We start from the raw sequence: 18,781 nt of genomic DNA on the forward strand, positions 1-18,781 counted from the left end.
AATTAATACAAATTGGAAGGGTCTATTTGAATGGTAACACGCTGATGTGCTCAGTCATGTCTGACTCTGCGATTTCACAGACTATAGCTCGCCAGGCTCCTCTATCCATGGAACTTCCCAGGCAAGAGTACTGAAGTGGGTTGCCATTTCCTACTCCAAGGGATCTTCCTGACCCAGAGATGGAGGCTGTGTCTCTTGTGTCTCCCGCATTGGCAGATGGATTCCTTACCACTGCGACACCTGGGAGGTCCCTATTTGAATGGTGGCTGGTAATAATAATTATGTGGATTCAGAAAATTTAGAAAGCACATCTTTCTCTAAGATGCTAACAGGCTTCATGAACTGTCTTCCGCATACAAAACAGGTTGCTCAGAGGAAAAGTGGGGCTAATGGAACAGAGTTGAAAAGCCTGCTTCAAATTTAATTCACTGAAGTTCAGCTTTTTCTTTGGCATCTTAGCTTATATTTTCAAAATACAATACTCCTACTAATGAAGGTCACTACAGTGGGGCATATGGCAAGAAGGGAGCTGTTCCCTTAGGAAACAGAGTCCCTGTATTTTCACCTTTCCTTTGGCAGTGCTATGTGGCACATGGGATCTTAGTTCCTGGACCAGGGATCAAACCCACACCCCCTGCATGGAGTCCTAACCACTGAACCACCAGGGAAGTCCTCCCTGGCCTCTAATTTGATGCTCTACTTAAAAAGTTATCAATGACAGCCATATCTTAAGAAATAAGACTTGGAGTGCCCTTTGATTATAAAGAAAGAAAAGTGAACCATACCTTGTGTAAACTGAGTCACACTGTGGTTGCCTTGGCCCAGGTTAAGGAGATATCCATGTCGAGGGGCCTCCGTCACAATAAACCGGAGAGAAACATGTAAGCTGTCTCTGTCCTCTGCTTTCAACACTTTACTTGTGATCATGAACCCCAAGTGGCCTGTGGCCAGAGTGCGAAGTGTAGAGGCCCCTTTGTTCACTGCAATTTGGGGGACTCTGTTGTCAATAGCTAAGATCCGGATCTTCATTACTTGGGGTCTTCTTGTTTCAAAAACTGTATCAGGAAAAACATAGAACTCTGTATGGGAACCATCAGTCACTGTGAAGGAGAAGCTGTCTTCACTTGACTCGGTACCATCATGTCTGTAGCTGATTAAGTTTTCATTCAAGTCCTGCTTGGTAAAAACCATGGTGGGTCTGGTATTGTTGAATAGGAGTTGACCATGAACAGGCACCTGGGTGACAGTGAATTTCAAGAGTTTGTCTGGAGTATCCCTGTCTTCCACGGTGAGTTCAAAGGGAGTAATCAGCTTCTTTTCACCTTCACTGACAACCAGGTTATGGATGGTGACCACTGGCTTTTTGTTGTCCACATCACTGATGGAGATACGGAATGTCCGAAAGACAGGGTTACGTCCGTCAGTGACTTGAAACTCAAAACTGTCCATCTTTACCTCATCATCAGCTGTGTGGATATAGTAGATTTTGTTGCCAGCCAGTTGGAGCTGAGTGAAAGATGTGATAGACACTCGAGGTTGGTCTGTGCTTTCTAAGTGGCCTCTCATGGGAGCCCTGGTGATGGTAAAAACTAAGTTTTCATCAGGACTGTTCAAGTCACTAGTGCTCAGTAGATCTGTTGTGAGGGTGACCTTACCACCTTCTTTCAAGGACACTCCTTTACTTATCACATCGGGGAAGACAATGTCAAGGCTTCCAATAGACACATAAAAGTAGCGATCTATGAGGGCATTGATTCCATCAGTCACATCAAATTTAATTAGATCCCGAATGCCTTCTTGCCCAAAATGGACATACTGAATCAAATTTCTGTCTACTTCATCCTGAGTAAAATTCATGCCCAACGTGATATTTTCAAAGACACCCGCAGGTTTTTGTCTCTGTAATAAGCCATGTCCTGGCCCATAACGAATAATGTAAACCAAGGATTTGTCTTCAGAATCTAAATCAGTTGCCATTAATATTCTGTTGTTGATAATTTTGGTTTCCCCGATTTCTATTTCCAGTCCATTATTGATGGCCATCCTAGGGGTCTCGTCATCAACAGGAATAACCATAATGAGGACCATCTTTTCCACAGAGTGCTTACCATCTGTGAGTTTAATCACGAAACTGTCTTCCTGAGTCTCAGAGTCATCGTGCTCATAAATGATGCTGGAACTCTCTATGATCTGGTCCAAGGTGAAGCTTTCCACCAAAATGGTGCCATTTATCAGCTGGTTCATGATGTGACCGTGGGTGGGAAACCTGGTAATAGTGAAAGTTAAGTCATCCGGAGGAACATCAGCATCAGCAGCATTGAGGATGGGTGTATCAACCACCAGACTCATGCCTTCCATCACCATAAATTCCCTGATGAATATTTCTGGCTGTTCATCGTTGGTGGGAATGATTACAATGGGGAAAAAATGTCTCTCTGAAAAGTTAATGCCATCAGAACAACGAAATATAAATCTGTCTTCCACCGGTTCTACTCCTTTATGGACACTCTGGACATAGTTTATATGACCTTGCCTGAGATCTTTCAGAGTAAAAGCACTTATAGCAATTCCTGCTCTTGAGTTTTCAGAGCCGGGGGCTGGAGAGATGTTCTCCACGTAACCCGAGGTAGGCTGAATGACGATGGTGCACAAGATGTCATCATTGAGAGAATCGATGTCTTCAGCACTTATGTGCATTGAGGTTATAACGCTTTTATCACCTTCCAGCACGATAAACCGTTCACCTACAGAAATTTCTGGGGCCTGGCTGTCAACAGGGAGGATGGTCACCCACACGGTAACTCCTTGGATAGTGTTACCGCCTATTCTCCATTCTTCAGACATATCTGACAGACTCAGGTTGAAAGAGTCTTCTTTGGGCAAGAGACCTATCTCCCCACTTGTGTGAGCATAGACGACAGAGCCCTCCAAGATGTCTCTTTGGGTAAACTGCTCTGCTGGAACTCCATTGACCAGAATTTCTCCATATAGGGGCGGATCTTCCAAGAGGAAAGTCAACATCAAATCATCAGCGTCCCCGTTGGTCCCCCTGATAACACTGGCAGTGATTTCAGTAGCCCCGTTTTCTAAAACGTCCAGATAGGATCCCAGAGTGCCTGCAGGAAGGCTCAGCATGGGCACCTCACCACCCACTGGCTGGACATTCACTCTGAGAGTGACGGGCACCACGTGGTGTCTGTCACTGACCTCCAAGGAGCAGCTGTCCGTCAGAGACTCAGCCCCATTATGGGCGTAGGAAATCCGACCCTGTTTTATGTCCTCCAAGTGGAAAATCCCACCGACATGCAGTACCTGTCCAGACAGCTTCATGTGGCCATGTTTGGGCACCTGTATGAGAGTGAAGGTGATGTGGGCCACATCAGTGTCCACATCACGCACACCCAACTCAGCCTCACTCAGGATGTGGTGGCCCTTCTCCTGAACGGTGAAGCCAGTGTTGAGGATTTCGGGCGGCTGGTTATCCACTGGCTGCAGATAAAAGGTGAAGGTCCCTGGAGCCACGTTCCCAGCTCGGTCCTCCACCTGGAATTGAAACTGGGCCACTCGGGCAGCCACTCCCAGCTCCTGATCTGGAGGCCTGTAAGCAATTTTATGGTGGTTGACCTGCGCTTGTGTAAAATGGGCGACCACCACCGAAGGATCGTCGGTCAGGACCAAGGTGCCCAGTGGGGCTGGTGAGTGGTTTTCATCTGTGTCCATCGGGGGCTGGGTCACTGTGTAACGGAGTTCTCGGTCATCCGTGTCCAGGTCCGTGTAACGTAGCCACTTCTTCCTCAGCGGTGTGAGCTGGGATTCCTGTACCACCATCCGAAGGGGACAGCCGCTGCCCAGCTCAGGAGGGAGGCGGTCCACGGGATGAATGCGTATCACGAACCTCTGTAGCCCAGACTTATTAGGGGGGTCATGGTTATCCTGGACGTGAAATGTGATCTGGTCAATCACTGGCCCAGGACTGTGGGGCCCAGAGTGCCTGTAGAAAAGTCTCCCCTCTGTTATGTCTTGCTGCCGCCACTCTGTCACTGTTTTCTCAAAGAATGCTCCCTGTTTTCTCCAAGGGCTCCCGAGAAGCATCTCCTCCCCCTGGGGAGGATGGGTCTGGCGGAGAAGCAGATGCCCTGCAGTGGAGGAGGGTGACTCGAGCACAAAAAGTAGCAAAGAGTCCTCTGAGTCCGTGTCAGTTGCACTCAGAGCTTGGGGCAGGATGGGCACAGTTTCGCCCTCTGCCAGCGTCAGCCCCGTGTTGGCATTGAGGACTGGTGGCTGGTCATCCACAGGCACTAAGGTGATGGGGAACAGAAACTGCACCTGGTGCCTGCGTCCTCCGTCCACCATTCGGAGCACCAGGTTGTCACTTAGCGAGCCGTCTTTGTCATCGTGATGGTAGACCACTCGGCCGGCTGCTAGCTCAGCTACAGTAAAGGTCTTAGGGGCAGAGTTGCCATTGGAAGCACCCAGAAGGACAAGGTGACCATGCCGGAGCCCGGCCACCACCTCCAGCTGTACGGCCTCTAAGTCGTCTTCGTCACTGATGACCAAGTTTTGTGGTCCACTGCCTGCAGGGCCAGTGAGGGGCCGAGATTGGCCCTCGTAGAGAATAAGGCCAGTGTTCCGGGTGACCACTGGAGCCAGCGTGTTCATGGGCTTCACCACTACCATGAAGGAAAAAGGATCGGAGGCAGCGCCTTCTGGGTCCACTACTTCCAGCTCGAGTTCAAAGAGACGCTCCTGGTCAGAGTCTTCAGAGGGGGGCTGATAGGCAATCTTCAGGAGGTGCAAATCCCTCTGAGTGAAGGAGGAGAGGGGCAGACTGCGGTCGTCAGTGCTCACCAGGAAGCCCTGGCCGGGCTGGAATGGAGAGGTGAGATTGAAGATCAGCAAGTCCGGGGCACACTCCGCATCCTCGGCTGCCAGCATGTCTGGGGTCAGGGCGGTCAGGACAAACTGGTCCACCTCCATCATCATCATGGCCACAAAGCTTGGCTTGGGGGCGGTGTTCTCAGCCCCTCCTCGGATTCTCACCAGCACTTGGAAGTGCTCACGCTTCAAAGCCGGGCTGCCCACAGGAGAGACTCGCGATCGCAGCTCCACCACCATGGGCACCCAGTCCCTGTTCGGAGAACGACTGGGGGCGGTGTGGCGGTAGCGCACGCCCAGTTCCTGGAATGCTTTGCAGTCCATCAGGAGGGGCTCCTGGGTGTCCCCCTCGCTGGCCGGGCCCGGGGCCTGCGGGTAGTGAAGGAGTTCCCCGTAGCGAGGCAGCGCGCCCAAACCAGACAGGATGCCCACGCGACACTCCTCGGTCTCGGGCTGGTAGGCGAATTCCAGGCTCCGCGCGTCCAGGGCATTGCTGGTCCCCAGCAGCTCCTCCACGACCAGGGGCAGGTTCCGCGTCACAACCTCCAGCTGGGTGAAGACCACCTCCACCTCCAGCACCAAGGGGAGCACGGCCGCCCCTCCCGGCGCGTCGTAGCGCAGCTGCAGCCGGACTCGATCCCGCGACGGGCTGCGCGCGCCCAGGTGCGAGTAGCGCACCTCTCCCGCGCCGAAGTCGCAGGGGAAGCGCTTGGGACGCAGGCGGCCGGGCCGCTGGGCCAGTGCGTCGCTGTCTAGCACGGTCACCGCGCACCGATCCCCCGGCTGCACCTGCAGCACTAGGTCCTGCAACGGATCCAGCCAGACCTCACGGCCGAAGGGCACCCGGAGCCCGCGGTTCGCCAGCACTATGGCTTCTTCGGCGGGGACCCCTGCAACCCCCGCGAGATCCGGGGACAGCAAGGCCCGGCCGGGGTCAAGTGGCTGTGCCCGGACGCGGCTTACCAGTGACAGGAGAAGCAGCAGCGCCAGCCCGGGCGGCGTCGGAGGCGTCGGTGGAGACTTGGTGGGGTTTTCTGCGGGGCGCGTGCGCGCGGTGACCCCGGGGGTCCCGGTGGCTCGCATGGTCCGGTTGTGACGACTCAACCCGGTCCCCTGGAGAGCGCAGTCAGTCCCAGTCCCGGGCAGGAGGTGAGAGCGTCCTCCGGAAAGTGCCAGGAACTCCGCACGGCGCCCGCGGCGTCTCACTGCAGCGAGGATGGACCAGAAGGATGGGAAAGTGGCCCGGCGCGGTCGAGGCTGGAGCTGTGCGGGGAGGCTACACCATCCCGGCCGGCCCAGCTCCACGGCTCGCGGCTCAGGCGCGCGGAGAACTGAGTCTCCTGCACTCCTTTCCAAGTCCCGGGACCCTGAGCTTTGAGGGAAATCCCACCCCTCGCACCCCCTTACTCCAGTCCTCCCAGGAGGCCAATCGTGAGTCCGGGGAGGAGGCTCCGAGACCAGGGTTGGGTAGCGACTCCTGCCAATCACGTCCTGGGGGCCAAGGCGGGGAAACGGCGCGCAGGGGAGGAGATAGAAGGCGCAACAGGTTGTCCTGGAAGTGAGGGGGCTCGCTTCTTTCTGAGGTGCTAGGGTTGGGACTTCAGCCTCCTGCAATCCACGAGAACCCCCATTTTACCTCCCACTCCCCAGATCCAATGGGAACATGCTCAGGGAATGTTTATTTCTCGCTGAAACTTGCAAGCCCAAGAGGCAAGTTAGAAGCAACGAGGCTGGAGTTTGAATCAAAACCCGGGGCAGTAAAGGGAGAAACTCGGGCGCAAATTTGCATAAGAAGGAGAGCTGGAATTAAAAGTCAAACTAGAGGAGGCAGAGCCTCCCCTCGCCCCCTGCTGTCTCCTTTTAAATTATGACGGGTACAGTTCTCGGGATTGGTGAGATTTCAACAAGCCCCCGCTTTGCAACCAAATTTCATAGCGAAAGGAGAAAGAGGCTTTTGGAAAGGGTGAGAAATGCAGTCAGATCGAAATCGCTAGGGTCGCCCCAAAGAGTAAGTTCTGGGGAGTGTAGCCCCAGGCTCTTCCAAAGCCCGCTGTTGGGGCAGCTGTCATTAAAGATGTTCCTGTTCTCTTCGCAGTAATTAGACCAAGTACAAACTAAACCCGCCTGTCAGCATCACAGTTCTCGGCATGCCGAGAGAACTGATAAATATCCGGAGGACGAGCTAAAATAGGTTAGCTCCCTTCAGGCAGCCGGTTTTGAAGCCTGACTCGAGCTCTGCCTGCCCCCTTGTGTTTGTCAGGCTTCAGAAGTGCGGAGATTCCCCTCCGGAAAGGTTTTCTAATTGCTCCCCTCCCCTTTGAACCCTCACAATTAAGACTCTACCGTTTTCACATTTGTTCTTTAAGCAGTCTTGCTTTTCCTGAGCAAGATGTTTTATTTTAGGTCACATTCTTTTCTCTCCAATAATACAAATCAGATAATTAGTTGGAATATAAAATTGAAATAATGGTCATTCTGCCCTTTTCCTGCTCAGTGGTATTTTAGATTTGGGGGTGGGGGTGGAGAGGGAATGTAAGACAGTGTTAAGTCCTTTTACATTTCTGTCCAAACTGAAGATGTAAAATACATTGTTGTTGTTTAGTGGCTAAGTCGTGTCCGACTCTTTGCGACCCCGTGGACTGTAGCCCCGCCAGGCTCCTCTGCCCATGGAATTTTCCAAGCAAGAATACTGGAGTGGGATCTTTCTGTCCCAGAGATCAAACCAGCGTCTCCTGTTTGGCAGGTGGATTCTTTACCAACGAGCCTCCAGGGAAGCCTTTAAGACGCATAGGGGGATACATTTCGGTGAGAAGCATTTATCCGTTTAACCGTTTGGTGCTTTTATCCGGAGCTCCTCCAGCTTAGGGTTTTGATGGCTACCTGCAGCATTGAGATCTATTTTCCAGGACCCAACACCACCTCTACATGAGTACTGAGTGATGTCAGCGTCCGCTCCAGGAAGCCCACTGGGCAACCTCTGCCTGGGAGTGGAGAGGGAGAGAATTTAAGTGAGTCACTTATCCAAACAAATAACATTTAGTTAATGGAATATATTTCAGCCTATTCTATATATATTGTACTTCTAGAGAACTTTGAACTCCTCTGTACAATTCATACATGCATTTTACAATTTAGTACAAAATGGACATCCAGGAACACAGAAGGGATGTGACCAATCTTTTAAACATATGAGAAAATCCCCATCCAACTCTTCATCAATTTCTGATCTGTTTTGGTATTGTTACTTTATAGTTTAGTATGCTTATTTATTATTATGTATAGAATTCAAAAGAAAAATTCTATGATGTCTTATTCACAAATAAAACGAACTGGAAGGAACATCTGAAAGGGATGACTGAAAGGTCAAATGTAAAGGGACATCATTTTCAGAATATGGTTCTTTATGTGTTTTATTTCAAATCCTGGTATGGGTCTTGATTGAAAAATGTCAGACGTGACTGTGGGTTCATTCTGACCAGTGAGACCACCAGCCTGACCCCTGGTGCTTCCCAATGGCTGGAGGGCTTTCCTTTCTTCCTTTTAAAGTCCAACTCTGTTTGACTTGCAAGCAATGATAAGATCAGCATTTGAGGTATGGCAGTATGCCTGAAGGGCAGAGTTCAATATTTTGTTTAATGGTAAGAAGAATAGAGGTCCACATTTATTTTCAAGTAGCCTAAGGAAATCACTAAGTTATAATTTTTTTGACTTTTTAATTTAGGTTGCCTTGATAGAGGTGAAGGAGTGACTCTTAGAAATTATTTTTGGTAAATGTCTTAGGTACTTGTTTTTTTAAATTACAGAGAAAGTAACACATACGTTTATTTACTTAAATGTATTTTGCCTTGATGATAATTGATAAAATAGTGAAATATTAAATCCTCATCTGAAAGCAAAGATTATTGAAGGTAATGATCCCTCATTTGGGTAAATACCTCAGTGTTAAAATATTTCTATACTTAAATTGGCAAAGAAATATTTTATGAACAACACTTGCAAATCTTAAGAGATAAAATAAGTTGACAAACATGTAGTTTTTTAAAAATGCCAAGTTTAAGTCTTCAGTTCTTGCCTTTTAAAGCTTTTAAACACCTGCTGTATATATTCTGGGGAAAATATCCTTTACAATAAATTTTTAAATTTGTTTACTCTATGGAACACACACCAAAATGTCTCCTCAAACCAACTTAAAGCTAAGTTTATTGATTGTTAAAGCTCAAAGGATCTCTGACCTAAGGTTAAGCACCCAAGAACTTGTGTTGTAAAATAAAAGATGCAGGCAAGATATTCAGGTAGAAATGGGGTAGTAGGTTTGGGGCTCTTAAGTCAGATGTGCTAAAGATACACGCGGTCACATTTTGATTGTTTCAGAGTGGTTTCTCCGTTTATTTCACCTCTCTTATGTTCCGCTACTGGCTCAAAAGACTACTAGAAGAGATTGCTCAATAGGCATCGTAAAAGTACTTACAGACAAGTGATTGAAGTTTTAGGTAAAACATCTGTAATAGTTCTCAATAGGATTTTATTCTTTGTTAGTTTCAGAACCTCAGCTTACTATAAATCCAAACCTAACTAATTTCAGAGTGGTGCTGAGAGGGTAAACAGCCTTGTGCTGGTTGACCAGAAGCTGGATTTCAGCCTTGGCTCTGACATCCACCAAGTGACTTGGAGCAGTTCCCTTTGTTTAGCAACCAGTCTCCTCAACTATAAACCAAGGCCCTCAGTCTTTGTGGACAAATTCCTCTTTGGTGATATTTTGATTTTTGGTGTTTGGCGCCTTAAGACCAAATTTATGGGTGACCTTCCAGTTCCTTCCTTATGTTCTATGCTCAGAAGCAATAGTTATCATTCTTGCTGGCAAGACTGACTCCACTAATAAAAAAATATGACTACTACCTAGTCAGAAAATTAGAAGTCAAAGCTCATGCCCTTTGCCAATGGATCCATTGTTTCCTTTTAGATAATATGAAACAATTTTTGCATTCATTGACATAGGTAGCTTACATACATCACTAAGTAACTATATATTTTAATCAAAGAGAAAATCAAAATTAAAACCTAGCAATACAAAACTAAATTAAAATTCATTAGGAGGATAGATAAATTTTCAAGATGAATCTATAATAAGGTGATACACATAGTGTCATATATACCCAGTCTTCTAGATAAAGCTATGCTCAAATAGGGGTCTGCTCTGTGGAAAAAAGAAAGAACACTGGACTAGAAGCCAGAGCCCTTGTTTTTTTGAAGCTGGCTTTTCCATTTACTTGCTTTGAGCTCTGGACAAGTCTCTGTCTCCACCTCTAAAAAAATGTGATTGGAGAAGAGAGAAGGAAGATGAAAATATTGCCTAGACTTTCCTCGTGATGTTATTGGAAAGGTGAAATATTAATAATAAAATATGAATGTATTTATGTGTATGTATACATGCAAAGTTGAAATAAACAAAAATGGTCATTGCTTTCAAATACCTTTATATATCTAGAAATATGTAGATATAGATTGATCAATAGAGATAATATTCCAAATTTTTACTAAGTAAAGATGGCAAACTCTTAGTTTCTCTTTGGTCCTCCTTTTCTCATTTGCTGAACTAATTTCTTAGTATCTTATATCCTGACCCAGGAATCGAACTGGGGTCTCCTGCATTGCAGGCAGATTCATTACCAACTGAGCTATCAGGGAAGCCCCCCAAAATATTTGGGTCAGTGTGAAAGTGAAAGTCACTCAGTCATGTCCGACTCTTTGCAACCCCATGGACTATACAGTCCATGGAATTCTCCAGGTCAGAATATTGGAGTGAGTAGCCATTCCCTTCTCCAGGGGATCTTCCCAACCCAGGGATCAAACTCAGGTCTCCTGCATTGCAGGTGGATTCTTTACCAGCTGAGCCACCAGGGAAGCCCTATTAGTGAAAGTGAAGCATTTGATTGTGATCCTAACAAATAATAAATCCTAACCATATTTATTAATTGTTCTATTAGTTTTCCTCTCTTGCTTGGATATTAGTCTTTCTAATTGCTTCCTCTTTGATTAAAATCTTACTTAATTTTTCCTATTTTCTAGAAAAACAATGTCCCTCGGTAACAGCAGCCCCTCAAGCTATGCACACATTTCTCTCTTTCTGAATTTTTTGAATCATTTGTATCTACTGTTTCAACTTTCTCAACAGACAAATTTATAAACCTGCTACAAAGTGACCTTCACTCTCCAGGTCATCTTGACCATGACTCCCCTCATCCTCTACAGCTGTGAAGTTGGAAAGACTCTATCTCCACAATGCCATTCACAACTGTCCTCTCTTCCCACCCTTGTCTGTCATCATCCTAGTTCAGTTCATCATTTTTCTTTTTTTAAACTTTCTTCAAATCACAGTTTCCTGGCTGTTGTATCTGCCATTCTATGCATTGATCCAGAGAAAAAAATGAAAGTTCTTTGATCATAGCATTTTGCTAAAATCTCTTCTAGGCTTCCCATTGCCTGTCAAATAAGACACATAGTCTTCATCTCTATATTTTATGCTAAACTCCATATTGTTTGGGTTTCCCTGATGGCTCAGATGGTAAAGAATCTGCCTGCAATTCGGGAGACCCCGGTTCGATCCCTGGTTTGGGAAGATCCCCTGGAGAAGGGAATGGCAACCCAATCCAGGATTCTTGCCTGGAGAATTCCATGGACAGAGGAGCCTGGTGGGCTACAGTCCATGGGGTGACAAAGAATCAGACACGACTGAGCGACTAATACTGAGCCACTCTGTCTAGGGACTGGACTTTCCAACACTGGGTGTGGGACAGCAGTTCTGCAAACATCACCTCTGCTGCTCTAGGAGTCCAGATGTCATGGCAGTGACTGACCAAATGAACTCTCTCTCTCTGTCACTGTAAACTCACATATCTAGGCAGGAGGGGGTTATCCCAGTTTAAGTCACAGGCCCACATTCTAGCTGCCAAGGGCACAGGGGACCTGTGCATCTGGCGTTTTTGTCCTCCTGGTGTTGAGTGGCTCTCTTTACACTAAGATTCACATTGTGGGAATTTCTCACTCAGGAGAAAGAAGTTCACATTCCAGGGAGCCAAATACAACCACAGCACATCATAGTAGTTAAGTATCAATATCACCATTTTATATTTGAGAAAACTCTTCCCTGGTGGCTTAGATGGAGACACAGCTGGGTTCATTCCCCTCTCCCCCTCCAAGTTCATGCCATTAATCACAAAATTAGAATAAATTCGATGAGATGAAAAATAAATGAATTACAATTCAATTACAATCTGACTACTGCTAATTTGTTTTTTCTTTTACATTCTGAAATATGTCATTAAAAAAAAACAAACACAAAAATCCTTGAAGCATATTTGTCAAAGGCTTCCTATGCTTCTTTTTATTCAGGCAAAGGCTTACTGAGCACTGTAGAGAGGAGAACGTGGTTCATAATAGCATCACATTTTTTGTTTTTTAATTTGGAAGATAATTGCTTTACCATGTTGTGTTGGTTTCTGCTATACAACAAGGTGAATCAGCCACAAGTATACATATATCCTCTTCCTCTTGAGCCGCCTCCCACCCAACCCCATCCCACTCCCAGCATCATCTTCTGATGGCCTTCACTAATAGGGGTAACTAGACCCACGCACTTGGAAACCTACTCAATCCATACAATTGTGAAAATTCTTCCTGCTGAAGAAAGCAATCAAAGGAGGAAGGAGAAGAGAGTGGCCAGGTCATTGTGCTTTGCAGGGACCTGAGCTGAACTAGCAATAAAAACTCAGCATGGCCCGAGGTTCAGCACAAATGCCTTAACTTGGCAACCTTTAACATGGTTGTCCCCAATATTTGGCTGTGTCATGTTAAGATATATATATATTTTAAACTCAGTGATCCTGGGATATGAATAGCTGTGGATTTTTCACCCATAAATTTTAAGCAAAACTCAGAACAAAGTGGAATTTAAGTTGAAACAAGAGACCACCACTCAGCTTAACCCAGAAAAACTAAACAAAGGACAAATAAGGGAAAAAACTCTTACTGGGATTTAAATTTTAAAAAAAATGTATAGGATGACTTCTATAGGTTTCTTACAACAATACTGTTCTTGACCCCCATTAATAGGCCTTCACTGAGGTATGCATAGTGTCCTAGGAATAGACCACATTAGTTTTACAAAAGCCCCTCTGAAGCAGAGGACTTTTTCTCCTTTACATCTCACATAAATTAAGTTCTATAAGACAGAGTAATCTAAGGGACAAATTTTTAAAAAGTTTTAAAAAATCTATCTAATTTTAATATGAGATGAATAGTGCATATACTTCTAGAAGGGAAAAGACCCTTTAAATGGCTTCAAAACAGAATTATAAGGTCAGAACACAGAAACCATTACAGATTTATTTTCAGAAGATATATTTTAAGATAACTTAGTTCTTGAAAACAATTTCATGGGTAGATCACTTAAACATTTCCAAAAAAAATTTTTTTTTTCATTTTTAATTTATGAATCCATCTCTAGACCCCATTTTCCAGGAATTTTCTCGCCCCCACCTACAAGATGCCAGCCTTGCTTTTGCCTGTGCCCTCCTAGGATCCCCAGCCATATTCCTAATTTGCTCTCTGCAGGCTCAGCCCTGTTATCTTTTGCCAGGTCCCCCAAATTCCATCCCCATCTCCTGCCTTCCTGGCCAGACTTCAGTATTTAAATTTCACCAGTTGGATAAATGGTCATCTGGCTGCTGCTAGAGCCCTTCCAATAACAGAAAGCTTGCTACTGCAGATTGTAGTCAGGTTTATACTGAAAAGCTGTAATTACTGGAAAGTTCATCCTTCCATAAAACTGAACACTGCCTCCTTGTGATTTCCATCTATTCTCTTCTCTGGCATGAAATGGATTCTATCTACTCCTTCTTCCACATGATAGCTCCCCAGGTATTTGAGGTCAGCCCTCATGTCCCTACCGTGTTATCTTTTCTCCAGACTAAATATCACTGCTTCACTCAACTGCTTTTTTGCAATACCTTTTCCAGATCCTCTGCCATTTTATTTGCTCTGTTTATCCATATCTCTTTGAAAAGGTGGCACGAAGACCTAAGCACAGTAGATTTCTTGGGATGGCATGACTGATTAGTGACTGAGCTGGGCTTTGAACCCACGTTATATAGATCTGATGACTGGGTTTTTCTATTCTACACAATCTTGTCTGCCAACACAGTGCTTCCATTATTTGTGTTTCAAGGGTATTTCAAAGTAAAATAAGCCACATTATTCTGCTAAGCACAATTTAAAACAGCAGAGAGAAATTAACTGGAAAGTTCCCTAGCTCCATTTTAACCTCTTCAGTTTTTAGAGAAACAAACACAACAGCATCAGAAATTTAAAAGGAAAAGAAAAACAAAAAAAGGAATCTTAAGTTATAGAAAATGTGTACACTGTTACCACACTCTTTGGAAAGAGATTAGCTTATTTGTTAGTATATTGGTTGGTTCCCAATGAAGAGAGGATATTTTTATTTCTTTGAAGAAGTTATTGTCATTTTAAGAACTCATGCTAGGAAGTAATGCAATGTTAAAATGAGTTCTATACAAATAGAGATGTTTATGATAATATTATAGATTTTAAAAAGTCACAAAAAACTGTCTAAAAGAAAATAGAAAGATAAGTTAAAATTTAGCAAACTAACGGAGAAATCACTTGAGGAGTCGCTTTACACAATAGGGTAGGCAATGCTGCCTTTTTATATACATCTGCCGTCTGTGGGGTCACACAGAGTCGGACACGACTGAAGTGACTTGGCAGCAGCAGCAGCAGCAGCCCGATCATGTTCAACTCTGCAATTCCACAGTCTGTAGCCCACCAGACCCCTCTGTCCGTGGGATTCTCCAGGCAAAAATACTGCAGTCAGTTTCCATTTCCTCTTTCAGGGCATCTCCACCGCCCCCCAGGGATCGAACCTGTGCTTCCTGCAGCTCCTGCATTGCAGGCGAATTCCTTACCACTGGGCCCTCAGGGAAGCCCCTGTACCTAATCCCTTGACCTTATTAACTTCATATCCAAAGCAAACAAATCAACACCAGAGAATCATTTTAGATCAACGTTTATTTAACAAGTGCTTGTTATAATTATTTATAATATTTTAAATACGGTTCCTAGGACCAGATGACTCAGGTGGCTGTAGGAACAAGGAGGAAAAAAGAACACTTGGAAATAAGAATATATCATCACAGGTCATTTGAAAAAATAATTTTTGAGTGCTTATTATGTGCAAGGCTAAGCTGCAGGGGTTTGGATGGATGAAGGAAGGAGATCTGGTCTCATTAATAGAAATTATCAGCTATAGAAAACAAAATGTGTTCACCTCACTGTAAATGAATGGATATATTTTAACTTAAATACTAAATCCAATACATCTAAGAAACTAACTTAATAGAAACAAACTTTTTAATTGTTAGCTTATCTTGTAAAAAGTAATCATGTTCTTTTCTACTACTTTTAAGAATATTTAGGTTTCTCACCTTCCTTGGTTTACATCTTAAGAAAACTAGAACAGCGACTGGAAGAACAAGAAAAGTAAAATCTGCTGAAGCAATTTTCTGAAAGAGTTCTCAAATTCGTATTAATGAGTTTGAACTTGATGTAACCTGCCATTTCCCATAACTTACATATGATGCTTATCATATTAAAGACATTGATTTCTTAGAAGGAAAAAGTGATTTTTTTACGTTTCTTTCAATTATTTTATTCAAGGCATTTTCTAACTTAGTGCATCAAGATCAGTAATAACATTGATAAAATAAGTAACTTTATCTTCTAAGCCTAGTACTCATGACTTCTGAGCTTAAAGATGGTGATTAAAATCTGTCTTACCTTTAAAAAAAGAAAAACTGAACCATCAAATTGGATAGACCAGAAGGAAGTTAAGGGAAAATTAGAAAGGAATTCAGAATAATATATAAATAAATAAATAATGAATTTTGCAACGTAGACTAAAGACTGTAATTGTTTAGGAAAAAAGAAGTACTTGAAGTCGAAGGTAGGAAGGTTTAATGAAGGGAGTAGGTCTGGGTTGGAAACTGAAGGATGCACTTGAACAACTGAATAGAGAGGAGAGCCTGTAGGTCAAGGGGGACACCAGATGTTAAGGGTGTGGGTAAAACTGTCCCTTAGGAATTCCCTGGCTGTCCAGCAGTTAGGATTTCACAGTCTCATGGCCGGGTTCAATCCTTGGTCAGGGAACTAAGATCCCACAAGCCACTCAGCCCAGCCAAAACAAAAACAAAAACTCTACATCTTAGTAGCAGATGGTACTGATAAAAATAGACCAAAACGTAGGGATAGAAATAAAAGTATTGATGAGTTTGCTGCAGTCATTCATGCTAGAGAGTCACTTTAAAAAAAAGGAAATGCACCGGGGTTGGAGGGGAAGGTGGGACAAATTGAGCGAGTGGCATTAACATATAGACACTACCATGTGTAAAATAGCTAGCTAGTGGGAAGCTGCTGAGTCATACGGAGCTCAGCTCAGGGCTCTGTGATGACCTCGAGGGCTGGGATGCAGGGTGGGAGGCTGGCTCGGGAGAGGGGGCTTATGTACACTTGTGGCTGATTCACACTGGTGCACAGCAGAAACTAGCCCAGCCTTGTAACACACTGTCGTAAAAAGATTAAAAAATGACATTAAGACTTGAAAACCAAACTAGCAGTGATTGCTGGGGATTTTCAAGGTGATCAATAATTAGTGTTGTCCTAGGAAGATGTAAATGAGAATATAGTGCTTAGGATGTCATTTCATTGGAATGACAGGAGTAAGGTGAATAGGGTTGCTGCAGAAATAAGGAGTGAAAGGAAAGGCTAGAAAGTGTGGAAGTGAAAATATATCGATAGCAAGTACTTTGAGGAAATACTTGTTGAATGCTTCCTACATGCAAAGGAGTATGCTAAAAATGGACAAGAGTGCTATAGAGTGTCAAGATGACAGAAGAATTAAAGACAGCTTTATGGTTTCTAACTAGAAGAGTGGAAAAACGGATTTCACAAGGCTTAGGAATGGAAGTGTGAGACTTCTAACATGTGGGAAGACTTCATAGAGTCAAAGAACTGGAACTCAGTAGGACCTGAACAAGGGAGTCTTGTTCCAAAAGAGCACGTGTTTACATCCATGTCCGTGTACACGCCCACATCCACTGTGCTGTCATCAAAGGAAGGAAGGCTGTGATTATATACACAAGGCTGTTACATCTCTTTGATCTATTCCTGGTGTAAAACTGTTATGCTTAAAGATATTCATCATAGGCTCTGGTTACAGAGAGTTGTAATGTCTCAAACTCCAGTGAGTGTTTTCCTTCCAGCTCTTTGCGCTATTATTTTAGACTTTGAAATAATATAATTACGATATTTTAAACAGTGTAACTTGCCATTTAAATTCTAGAAGTTATCTTCTTCTTTTAATTATGTAGCCAAACTAATATTTTTCAGCACATTCCTACTTACTCCTCCTAATGCCTCCAGATTCCTGCATGTTGATATCTGTCTGATTGTGTCTATGAGTGTAGCTTTCCAGTGTAGGTAGGACGGTTTTTGTAAAAATATGCTGTTAAGCTACATGAGTCTTAACTCAGAAAAACATATATGTATATCTTTGGGTTCTATGTTTTATCTAGAAACATGTTGCTTTTATAGGCATGCTGATATGTGTATAAGATACTGCAGTAGAATATCTTTTTTTACATTATGATGAAATATCTGACTCTGCTTACTATTTCTGTTCCCTAGAGTATATAACTCACCATACTCATAATATATTATGTTTCCAATAGGCTACTGTGTGTGCTTAAAAACAATATCTTAGGTACTGATTTTGCTGTGCTGGTGCCTGACTATAGGAGAGCTATTAAAGAAATAATAGAAATATGTACATGTATAAGATTTTATACACACACACACACACACACACACAGAAATATAAAAAGTTGGTAAAACATTTTTTTGAGATACTACTACTATGACATCATCTGGGAATTTATGTGATGGAAAGCACTGGTGCATTACAATTACAAAAACCAAAATATTTCACAAGTGTTCTGGATAATATTAGATAGAAGAAAATAGCCTATTAAAATAACTAATGTCTTCAAATGAAAGTAGATGCTAAGTATGGCTTCTTTTTGGGGTTATGTTGCATGTCCTCAATGCAGGCAACGTGAATAAAGGTAGACAACTATTGGAATATCAGAATCCATCTGACTTCTCCAATACTGTACAATTGATTATTTTCCCAATGTCACTGAAATGACATATTCAATTTTAATAATGTTAGAAAAATCTCAGCAATTTTGTAATATGTGATGGCTCTGATTTATAGGAGTTCGTAAAAGGTAGCAAAAGAAAAATAAAACATGTAGCAATAAAAATCCGGCAATCCATGAGAAGAATATCAAATATAATATTCCTTTTTGCTGAGGGCATTCATCATCAACACTCATATATTACCTGTATAATGCTAATCAGCAGGGGCAAAGACTCTAAATTCTGTGCTGGTCTTTCCATAGGACAGCTGCTTTGAGTGTTGACTCATGACAACTCATATCCTCTCCCTTCTGTGAGATCTACCCTCGGGCCAAATGAGAACCATCTCAGCAGACTAGCCAATGCTCCCTTCTACCCATTCACCATTAGACCAAGGCCGATGACGTAAAAGGCAAGCCTCTTTGCCTCAAGGTGGGACAGACTTTGTGGAGTAATTCATACTTCAGAGCTTCCTGGAGGAATCACACTAAAGCTAGGTTTTATTTGATATTACATTCTTGCCTAGTTTTTTTTGTCCCCTACACCTGTCACTTCCAATCTCACGAGGGTTCTTCCTCAATAAATCACGTGAACAAGAATCTTGATCTCAGGCTCGGTTCCCACTGAACCCAACCTA

General features: G+C 43.8%; 1 protein-coding gene across 1 annotated transcript in view; it reads right to left on the reverse strand.

Annotated features, from left to right (window-relative positions):
• FREM2 (FRAS1 related extracellular matrix 2) overlaps positions 1-6,230 on the reverse strand; it is a 157,956-nt gene extending 151,726 nt beyond the window's left edge. Inside the window, exon 1 of the mRNA XM_070471311.1 lies at positions 786-6,230. Coding sequence (XP_070327412.1) covers positions 786-5,958 — 5,173 coding nt within the window. The 5' untranslated portion in view covers positions 5,959-6,230. The remainder of the gene's footprint in view (positions 1-785) is intronic.
• Positions 6,231-18,781: the final 12,551 nt, after the last annotated feature.

Source organism: Odocoileus virginianus, chromosome 8, assembly GCF_023699985.2.
Source record: "Odocoileus virginianus isolate 20LAN1187 ecotype Illinois chromosome 8, Ovbor_1.2, whole genome shotgun sequence".
Taxonomy (NCBI): Eukaryota; Metazoa; Chordata; class Mammalia; order Artiodactyla; family Cervidae; genus Odocoileus; species Odocoileus virginianus.